At 47.2% G+C, this 11302-nt stretch overlaps 1 protein-coding gene across 1 annotated transcript; it reads left to right on the top strand.

Moving 5' to 3' along the window:
* Positions 1–6286: 6286 nt before the first annotated feature.
* On the top strand, positions 6287–7234 carry LOC145957955 (uncharacterized). The gene has a single exon (XM_083074394.1). The coding sequence runs from the start codon at positions 6287–6289 to the stop codon at positions 7232–7234; it is 948 nt and encodes a 315-aa protein (XP_082930520.1).
* Positions 7235–11302: the final 4068 nt, after the last annotated feature.

Here is an 11302-nt window from a genome sequence, read left to right as displayed (position 1 = left end):
TCCACTTGGTGAATCCTCAAAGAACACCTTCAAATCCTTCTCGGTTCCTTGAAGTATGGCACGGAAGGAAGCTCCAAGAAGCATCAATGTGACCTAAGCTTAACCAAGCCAATTCCGGAAGAAGTAAAGGATAACCTAGCTCTACAAAGAGAGGAGCTTAAGGAAGGTAGAGGTAGGTTATGAGTGACTTTCAGAGGGAGAGAGTTCAATGTGAGAAATCTCATTCATAAATCCAAAAGTGACTATAATTCTCGGCCATATAGAATATATAGGGAAAGTTAGGTTAAAGTGAACCATGGGTTAGCCTAAGGTTAAGTGAAACCATGGTATGGTTTACTTAACCTTAGGCGCCCAAAATTTGAATTCAAAATTCAAATTTTGGAGCCAAACTCGGTCACCACCCATGTGCTCCTCATTTGGAATGTAATTTGTCATCCATTTGAGTTGCATTTCGGTCACACCATGTGCATGTGTGCACATGGTCGAAATGCATATCAAATGCAAGGCTAATTACATTCTAATGAACATACATATGCAACCCTAATTAAACCCTAAATTCAAATGACCATGAAATGAAATTCCTAGTCTAAGTGGCCGAAAATACAAGGCCTAAAATAAATACAAGCCCTAAGGCCCAAACCTATACTACTCCTACTCTACTTGGGCTTGAGTCAAAGCCCAACTAAAAAGTGTGATGGACTTTCCTTGAGCTTGGGCCCACTCCTCTTGGATCCTCTTTGCCATAGCCCTAGTAGTTAGGCCCTTGGCCCATGGGCCTCCTCCATCATCTGATGACGTTGGTTAATCCACCAGTGTCAGACATCCATTCCTTATGATAAAAAAGACTCGTTCTTTCGCACCCAATGGCTTGTGCGATAAAAGCGGGATAGACCCTAACTTTTACTCCAAGTACGGTTCCCTCAAAGAACCTTGGGGATGCCCTAAAGGATTCATAAAACAGTTTTATTAGTCCAGGATATACGACCTCCTTTATGTTGAAGTAGCCAAGGATCCCACAGTCAGCCAGGTTTTCATAAATGGGCTTCATCTGCTTGATGTTGAAGTGGTGCTCTAGGTATATGATTGGTTTTTCTTCCGTTGAGAAGGTATGGGTGCAGGTGGTGGCTTTACGCATTTCGTAAGGAATGATGACAGATGCGACTTCTCAGCTTGAGCGGCCATTGTAGTGAGTAGGAATGATTTGCGAGCGAAGAGTTAGGGTTTTGAGAAGGAGAGAGAGAGCTTGAGAGTTCAGGGTTTCAAATTCTGAAGCGTAGGTGATACGTTAATGAGTGCGAGAGAGATGTAGTATTTTGACACAGTTTTATTTGATTATCAATTTTTGTTTATATGACGTGGCACCCTTTTTCTTTCCTTGTGCAGAGTGTCGTACGACTCACATTTAATTTAGGGGAAAGGATCTGTCTTTTCAACTCGAGCCCCGAAATGATGGTTCTGTCATTTATCAATTTAATTATTTTATCTCTTAAATGCGGAGAATGTTTTTCTCCGACTGTTCTTTGTTCATTAATGATATTTTGATGAACTAAATTTTTCAGACGCAAGAGAAGTGATTTACACACTTCATCTGACGAAGAGTCTCAGATGCTGTAATTTCTTGCAGTATCCTTAGGAGTATACAAACACAGTAATTTACTGTGTCTCTGTCTGCATGGATGATAGATGTGTTAGAAAAGAATGGCTCAATCCAAGAGAGGGGTGAATTGGATTCTATGACACTTTAAATTTTTTTAGAGTTTTTAGGATCTTTATTTCAATTCAAACTTTTCTAATTATGAATTTTCAAAGAAGTTTCTTAAAGACTTGTTAATGAAGAATGAATCCTATATGCTTTCTTGATTAATCATTAATGAGATTCAAAGTTAAGAACAATCAATAACACTTTGATTCTGTTTAAACCAATGTTGTGCATACAAACATGTTAATCAAGAATACTCAAGGTAAAAGATAAGGGTAAGAGAAGATTGCACAAGTCTTTTATCCTGGTTTAGCCACTCCACATGTTAATGAAGAAGTTTTACAAGCATACCACACATGCATACACTCCTACATTCAAGATAATCACTTTCTTGACCCCCAAGAAGACACCCTTTGTAGAAACCCACTACAAGACTTCCATACCACTTGAAAAACCTACTCAAGATTTACAAATATTCACAAAGAATTAAAGGAACAAATTCACCTGGAATTCAAAATCAAATCTTAATCCTTCTCTTTTCAAGAATGTGATGATGATGATGATCTTTTCTCAAAGCATTTCAAAAACGTTTTTCTTCTTGGTTTCACAAAGAAAACTCTCCAAGAATGTCACAAAGACTTCACAATTACGTTTTTCTCTTTTTGATTCTCATTTCTATCTTTTTTTCTGAAGTTTCAAAATGTGCAAACTATTTATAAGTTTTTCAGAACCAGATAATCGATTATTTTAAAGAATAATCGATTATTTTGTTCTTCATGATTTCTAGAAATCAACCAAGAATAATTTAATCGATTATTTTGTAGGATAATCAATTATTCCGGAGAGTGATTCCTGGGATAATCGATTATTTCACAAATAATCGATTATTGCAGCAAGGCTTCCTTTTTACCTGTTGCTGGAATAATCGATTATATTTAATGATAATCGATTATTTTGAGTTAATTTTCAAAACTCTGTTTTATGTCTCAAAATAATTTCTTAAGCTTCAAAATCATCATCATACTCACTCCTAATCATATTAGATACAGATTAGCTCAAGCACAAAGCACACACAAAATCAGAACACTAAATCACTCCGAGTCTTCAGGCATCCCAAGTTGAGCCTTAATTTGGTTAATCTCATGATCAAGGTTATCAAACCGATCAAGAATACCCGAATACAACGACTCTTGCCTCCTAGACATCTTCATAACCGCATCAAGCTTGTTAATCATTATCTGCTCGAATGAAGAGAATGGTTTAGGCTCCGCTTCCTGCTCTCTATCAGGTTCAACTTTGACCTGTGGTGGCTTGTGATGGAATCATACTTTGGAATGCAAGAGGTGACACACTCAAAGATCCAAGAGGAGTGGGCTAGACATGGAGGATTGGGCTAATCAAGGCCCAATGGGCCCTATGGGCTTGGAAGGCCCAATTTGAAACTTCTCATGGGCCTATCTTGATAAATCCATTTTCTTATATTTTGTACATATTCTATTAGTATAGGTTTCACATATTTTGGTCTTGTATTTTGTACCACATAGATTAGCATTTTTTGGCCATAGGCTTATTGGGCCTGTTTTTGGGCTTTGTGGGCCTTTGGGCTTTTGGTACCCAATATTGGGCTCATTTTCATTCTTGTAATTTTTCCTATTCATTGTATTTGATTGACCATTGTATTTAGGTCATTAGATTAGGATTTAAGGAGGATTATTAGTTTAATTGAATTAGGCAAAACTAGGTGTACTATCCGCACTACGGAGCCGAGCTCCGAGCTCGGCACCGTAGCACAGAATGACCTCGGGCACACGCCACGTGACGTCAGCTCGGTATTTACACGAATCATAACTGATCCCCGAAGATCTCGCCCTAGACGAGGTCCATTATCTAATCATATTATATCTTATCTCAGGCCCAAGGCCCGAAGCAACCCTAAATCACACTAAGGTACGTGCATTACATATACGAGACTATTACTCATACAAACCCTAACTTTAGCATCGGAGTCTCTTTTGCAGGTACCACCCCTATCTTGGAGCACCAGCGTACCAGTGAAGGAGGCTCACCAATCTTATCTGGCGGATTAGCTCTACAGCAGATTTCCGGTAAGAACATTTGGCGCCCACCGTGGGGCCGATCGAGACAGCTCTTGTCGGCCACCCGTATGGTATTCACCAGAAGCCATAGCAGACGTGTAATAGACGACGCTGAACACTCAATCACCATGAACAGCGACGCTGCAACCTTGAGAAGATTGATCGACCAAGTCGAACAGACGCGACAGCGGCATGACACTAACCTGCACAACATACATGCTAAGCGCGAAGCCGACTTGGCGGAAGTACGGACGGCCAACGCGGCGAATCTCGTAGCATTACGCGAGGAAAACGAGTGCATTCGCGCCCAACTCCAGCAGCGACACTCTGATCACCCCTTCGACCTTCAACTCAATCCCAGCGGAGCATTGCAAGGCCAAGCAAACCAGGAAGCAGGATCAACTCCCCTACGGGAAGTGGTCGGAATGATTGCAGGAGGTTTCGCAGGAGGAGGCACCAGCAGCTCGGCCCGGAAAAGGCACCTGCGCAACGCCAACCACGTGCACTTCACTACCTCTGCCTCACATCAGAGCTCGCCGACGATCACCTTCACCGACAACGACTATGCCGGGATCAACCCCAACCAGGATGACCCCATGGTTATAGCCGTGCCGTTAGCTAATTGAGAGGTTCACAAGACCCTGGTCGACCAAAAGAGCTCGGCCGACATCCTATATTGGCCAACGTTCCTCAGGTTAGACATTCCCCACTCTCTCATACAACCTCACACAGAACCCCTAGTCAGTTTTGCAGGAAGGAGCATTCACACCCGGGGATACGTGGACTTACTAACCACTTTCGGAGCACCTCTGGATTCAAGACGGGTCATGGTGCGGTACCTCCTCGTGGAAGCCGACACCTCCTATAACATCATCATCGGCAGGCCAACCTTGAATCAGCTCGAAGCGGTGGTGTCTACCCCGCACCTCACCATGAAGTTCCCAGGACATGATGGGAAGATTATCTCTGTCAAAGCAAACCAAAAGGTGGCACAACAATGCTATACTGAAAGCCTGAAAGTTGCCCCACTTGGTGAACAGTGCAAGAGCAACACCACCATTGCGGCTCACACCAGCCACGAAGAAGTCTCCGACCTTGATTCGAGATCCGATGCTCACGACGAACGGCCCAGCCCCGTTGACGAGCTCGATGACCTCCAGATTGGGAAACTCCCCGGGCAAACCACGAAGATCAGTAAACAGTTGACCCCAGAGCTGTGGCAACAGCTCGAAACAGAAATCCTAAAAAACGCCGACCTCTTCGCCTGGTCCAGCGCTGACATGCCAGGCATAGATGCAAATTTCATCTGCCACAGGCTAGCGATACACAAGAAGGCAAAACCAGTCGCCCAGAGGAAGAGGAAGGTCGGCGGCGAAAGACGGGAAGCCATCGTCGCCGAAACACAGAAACTACTCAACGCCGGCTTCATCCGTGAAGTCAGGTACACCACGTGGCTGGTAAACATGGTCCTGGTAAAGAAGAACTCGGGGAAGTGGCGTATGTGTGTCGACTATACTGACCTAAACAAAGCATGCCCCAAGGACTCATACCCCTTGCCGAGCATTGACAGGTTAGTCGACGGAGCCTCCGGGCACGCCCTCCTCAGTTTCCTCGATGCCTACTCGGGTTACAACCAGATAATGATGTACCCACCTGATGAAGTACATACGTCCTTCATCACTGACCACGCCAACTACTGCTACCGGGTGATGCCTTTCGGCCTCAAAACACAGGGGCAACCTACCAACGACTGATGGATAAGGTTTTCCATCAACAGATCGGGAGAAATATGGAAGTTTATGTCGACGACATGGTAGTCAAAACCACCTCGGCAATAGACCACGCTACCGACCTCGCCGAAGTGTTCGCCCAGGTCAGGAAGCATAACATGCGCCTCAATCCGGAGAAGTGCGTCTTCGGTGTCCAAGGAGGTAAGTTCCTCGGCTTCATGATCACAAGAAGAGGGATCAAGGCCAACCCCGAGAAATGTAAAGCCATCATCCAGATGCAGAGCCCACAAACGGTGAAAGAGGTTCAATGCCTAGCCGGACGGTTAGTATCACTGTCCCGATTCATCCCCAAACTCGCGGAGAGGGCAGGACCAATCTTCACCCTGTTAAAAAAACCAAAGGGTTTCCTGTGGACAGATCAGTGCGAAAAGGCTTTCCAAAGCTTCAAATCTTTTCTCACAACCCCACCAATCCTACAGAGGCCAGATCACAACACCAACCTCCTCCTCTACCTGGCAGTAGCCGAAAACGCCATCAACGCAGTCATCGTACAAGAGCACCAAAAGGTACAGACACCTATCTACTTCATTAGCCGAGTTCTCCAGGACGCGGAAAGAAGATACCAAATGATCGAAAAACTGGCATTCGCGCTTGTCACCGCGGCTCGGCGGCTCTGGCCTTACTTCTAGAGCCACCAGGTGGTAGTCAAAACTGATTATCCCATCAAGCAAATCCTACGAAAGCCCGAACTCGCCAGACGCATGATCGCCTGGTCAGTAGAGCTATCCGAGTTCGGCATCCAATACGAAAGTCACGGACCCCTGAAGGCCCAATGCTTAGCCGACTTCATAGCCGAGCTCACGCCAACTACTGCCAAGGAACCCCAGGTATGGACTTTGCATGTTGACGGGTCCTCCAACTCCAAAGGTGGTGGTGCAGGTATCATCCTAGAAGGACCAAACCAAGTCGCCTTGGAGCAATCCCTCAAGTTCGGCTTCAAGGTGACTAATAACCAGGCGGAGTACGAGGCACTTCTTGTAGGCCTGAGGCTAGCTCGCGACCTCGGAGCTCGGAGAGTGAGTTGCAACAGTGACTCAAAACTCATGGTGGAGCAGCTTAGTGGGACGTACCAGGCAAAGGATACTATGCTGCAGCGGTACTTTCACACTGCGTCCCGACAGATCTCATCCTTCGACGAATTCACCATAAAACACGTCCCACGAGAGCAAAACGCCCGAGCAGACCTCCTATCGAAGCTCGCCAACACCAAAAGACCCGGGCAGCACCGGACCATCATCCAGGAAACCTTGCACTCGCCCAGCCTGGACGACAAAATTGTCAGCGTCAGTGACAATGAAGACCTGGGATGGATGGCAGGCATCTGGAGTTATTTGAAAGAAGGAGTCCTGCCCAAGGATAAAGACGAAGCTCGGAAGATAAGGATGAGATCAGCCAAGTTCATCATTATTGGGGATGAGTTATTCAAGCGTGGCATTTCCTCTCCACTGCTCAAATGCTTGACGGCGTCTCAGGCAGCCTATGTCATCAGGGAAGTTCATCAGGGGATATGCGGCATGCACTCCGGCGCGTGCTCAATGGCAACCAGAGTACTCCGAGCTGGGTACTACTGGCCCACCCTGAAGTCGGACTGCCAAGCCCACGTCCAAAAGTGCAAGGAATGCCAGCAATTCGGCAACGCACACCGATAGCCGCCTGAAACTCTCCACCACATGATGTCGGCATGGCCCTTCTCCCAGTGGGGAATGAACATCCTTAGGCCATTCCCCCCCGCGAAGGGCCAACTAAAGTTACTCCTGGTAGCGATTGATTACTTCACCAAATGGATCGAGGCATGCCCACTCGCCAAGATCACCACCGAGAACGTGCGGAAGTTCACCTGGAAAAGTATCATTTGCAGGTTCGGAATTCCTCACGCCCTCGTCATTGACAATGGCAGACAGTTCATTGCACAGGATTTCGAGGACTTCCTCCGCGAACTCGGGATCAAACACCTTGCGACCTCGGTGGAACACCCCCAGACCAACGGTCAGGCTGAAGCTGCCAACAAAATCATCCTCCAGGAGCTTAAAAACTGTCTGGGAAACGCCAAAGGGCAGTGGCCCGAGGAACTCCCCAGCATCCTCTGGGCTTATCATTGCACCCCTCAATCAACCACGCAAGAGATGCCCTACCGACTGACCTATGGAGCCGATGCAATGATCCTGGTAGAAGTCGGCGAAGCATCCCACAGACGCTAAGTCTTCAACGGCGAACAGAATGCTCAAGAACTAGCGGCCGACCTCGATCTAGTGGACGAGCTCAGAGACGAAGCTCAAATCCACGAGGAAGCCTGCAAGCTCCGCGCATCCCGACGATATAACACCCGAGTAAAACCTCGATCTTTCTGAGCAGCGACTTGGTGTGGCGGCTGCTAGGCGAAGCACGGAAAGACACGACAGATGGGAAGCTCGCACCACTTGGGGCGGCCCGTTCCGAGTTACAGAAGACCTGGAGAATAGGGCCTACCGACTAGAGGAGCTCAGCGGAAAACCTATACCGAGAACTTGGAATGCTACCCATCTCAAGTTTTATTATAGTTGAACTCTATATGAATGAAATGTGCACTCTTTTCCCGCCTCAACCTTTTGTCCCAAAAAATAGAAAGATGGGTTTTGGCTGAGAGGGTTTTTAGCGAGGCACATTTACATAATCAATAAAATGACTCGTTCCATTCAACTTACACCTTTTTCGCATCATTTTACGCCTAACCTCAAATGAAGGTCGAGTCCGAACCTCGGTTTATTAAGGTCAAGTTTGAACCTTCACGAAAATCTAAGGTCGAGTCCGAACCTCGGTTCATTAAGGTCAAGTTTGAACCTTCACGAAAATCTAAGGTCGAGTCCAAACCTCGATTTATTAAGGTCAAGTTTGAACCTCCATGAAAATCTAAGGTCGAGTCTGAACCTCGATTTATTAAGGTCAAGTTTGAACCTTCACGAAAACCTAAGGTCGAGTTCGACCCTCGGTTTATTAAGGTCAAGTTTGAACCTCCACGAAAATCTCAGGTCGAGTCCGAACCTCGGTTTATTAAGGTCAAGTTTGAACCTTCACGAAAATCTAAGGTTGAGTCCGAACCTCGGTTCATTAAGGTCAAGTTTGAACCTTCACGAAAATCTAAGGTCGAGTCCGAACCTCGGTTTATTAAGGTCAAGTTTGAACCTTCACGAAAATCTAAGGTCAAGTCCGAACCTCAGCCTCATTACAGTAAAATGTAAACCTTTACGTAACATATATATATATACAAGCAAAATTCCCCGGATTCAACACTTGAGTTCAAAGATGAAATAAATTACGATTACAAAATTAGCCTACACAGAGGCATTATCGCTGGAACTATCCTCAATGTCGTCCTCCTGGACCAGTTTCCCGAAGCGAACTACCTTCTCCACATGCATGCCGGAGAAGTCGAATCTTGGTGCAAGGAGCCTGGCTTGGCGAGCAGCCTTGAGGAAGCCCCTCTTATGCTCCACCACGATGGAGCGCTCGACCTCCTCAAGTCTCCTCTGCAATGCCGTCTTCGCGGCCTCCAGCAACGACAGGTCTACTCTCTGGGCAGCAATTTCCTGCTCTTTGCTGCTAATAATAACCTCGTCGCGGAGACGCTCCTCGGTTACCGACACCAGCTCGCCCTTCAAAAATGCGACCTCAACTTCCAGAGAGCGAACCTGCTCCCGAGAAGACACCATCTCGTCCCGGGACGAGGTAACCAGCTCCTGCAGCTCGGCTCCCTGCATCTTCGCTTCACTAAGGGCAGCAGTCAGAACCCTATTCTCCCCCTTTAGGACTTTGTTCTCATCCTTCAGAGAATGAACAAGGCTTTTCAGCTTCGCCATGTCCTTCTGCTGCCTCGACCACTTGTGTTTCCAATAGTCCACAATGGCCTTTCCCCTCTGAAGGAAGATCTGGGCGGCATAAAAAATTCCCACTGGCCCGGCCGACTCGATCATCGCCTGATCAGCCGTGCTCAACGACCCCCTCGGAAAGAACTTCTCCGGAGTCACCGTAGCACTCCACAGGGAGTCGACCTCCTACGACGCACTCAAGTGCTCCAGTCGCATGGGCGCGCCCTCTTGCACATAGCGATACGCAAGGTATGGCCGCTTCGGCCTGGGGATCGGACCAGGGGTAGGGAGCCCGGAGCTTGATCCCTCCCTACGAACCTCGGTAAGAGAAGGCATAGATATCCCAGTGCCACCCCCCACCTGCGAAAAGCAAGGACACTCTCCTAAGAACAAAAGTCACCACAAAGGTAAAACGCCAAATACCACAGAAGGGCCAACGACTCACCTCGCCGACCGAAGCAGCAGGTACGGCATCCCGGACCACCTCCTCGGCAGCATTCCCTACCTATAAAAAACAACCTCAAATCCAAGTGCCAGCAAAGGGAAACAAGACTGAGAAGAAAAGCACTCACCACAGCAACCCGGTCAACAGCTTGAGCCAGCACTTTACCCGATTGGACAACTGGCTCAGCAGCCAATGCCACCTCTTCGGCAGCCACACGACCGACCCCCTCTGGCGGCGGAAGCACAGCAAGCTCCACCTCCCCAGTTCTAGTAACCTTAGAGGCCACCTCCCCTATCTCATGCGAAGCAGAGGTCCCCCCGACCTCTCTCCCACTTCTCTTCCGTTTTCGATTGATCTTCAGGGGGGAAACCTCCTCCTCTGGAGGCTCGGACACCCCGAGCTCGGTCACGTTGAAATAGGGCTTCAACTCGAGCCACAGGTCTTTCCCTACAAGGCCTACAAATAGAAGATAAGACACGTCAGCAAAAGAAAGTTTACACGAACCTCAATAAAGTACCAAGATACAAAACACTTACCCTCCAGGACCCCCTCCCGATATGCCGAGTTCACCAGCGACAAGATCGACCTGCATTCCAATGGGCGGGGCAAAGCCGTCAACTCCAAAGGGTTCACCCCATGAAACCTCAACGGCTTAGGGCACCAGTAAAAGGGGAACTTTGGCAGTCCACCAAAATAGAAAGCCCCATCCTCCAAAGGATCGACATCCACAAGGACCACCCGGAAAAACTCAGACTTGAAATTCTTATAAGATTGGGAGTAAGGAGTGAATAAACCCCCTTCCTTACTCCCTTTTAAAGATAGAATGCCATACAGTGGAACACCCAGCTTCAGAGGATAGAAATGAAGGAAAATGCGAAGGGACAATTCCAGCCCTAAGACCGCGCACAAGACCTGAAACGCCCTCAAAAAGCCCCAGCTATTGGGGTGCAGCTGACAAGGGGCCGCAATGATGTAGTTCAGGAAGTCACACTCAAATTGAGTGAAAGGAAGACAAATGCCTGTAGACCCCTAAAATTGTCCGGGTCGGAAATAAAACTTGAAGACTCTCGAAGACTGAAGAAGGATCAGCCAGAAGGACTTCCAGAAGGCCCAAGGAGGGTTCTCTATAGGTCTAAGAGGTCTTAGGATAGCTAAAAATAGAAAATAGGAGGAATTGGGACCAATACGGGCTGCTTGGGGACCAGTACGGCCTGTATTGAAGTTTTGAACTTCAATACGGCCGTACTGGACTCAATACGGCCGTATTGAAGATTTGTGAACTTCAATACGGCCGTATTGAGTTCAATACGGCCGTATTGAAGAACAAATTCTCAATACGGGCCGTATTGACCCCAGCGCCCGTATTGCTCCTATTTCCTATAAATATGGCGTCATTTGACGTCAATACACACTTTTCAACCATTTCTTGA

This window comes from Cajanus cajan, chromosome 5 (genome assembly GCF_000230855.2).
Source record: "Cajanus cajan strain Asha chromosome 5, NIPB_CcT2T_4, whole genome shotgun sequence".
In the NCBI taxonomy this organism is placed as follows: Eukaryota; Viridiplantae; Streptophyta; class Magnoliopsida; order Fabales; family Fabaceae; genus Cajanus; species Cajanus cajan.
Note: the sequence above shows the minus strand (reverse complement) of the source record. Positions and strands in the feature narration are given on the sequence as shown.

Excerpts from the sequence above, each read along its gene's own strand:
- LOC145957955 (XM_083074394.1), top strand. The coding sequence starts at position 6,287 with ATGATCGCCTGGTCAGTAGAGCTATCCGAGTTCGGCATCCAATACGAA.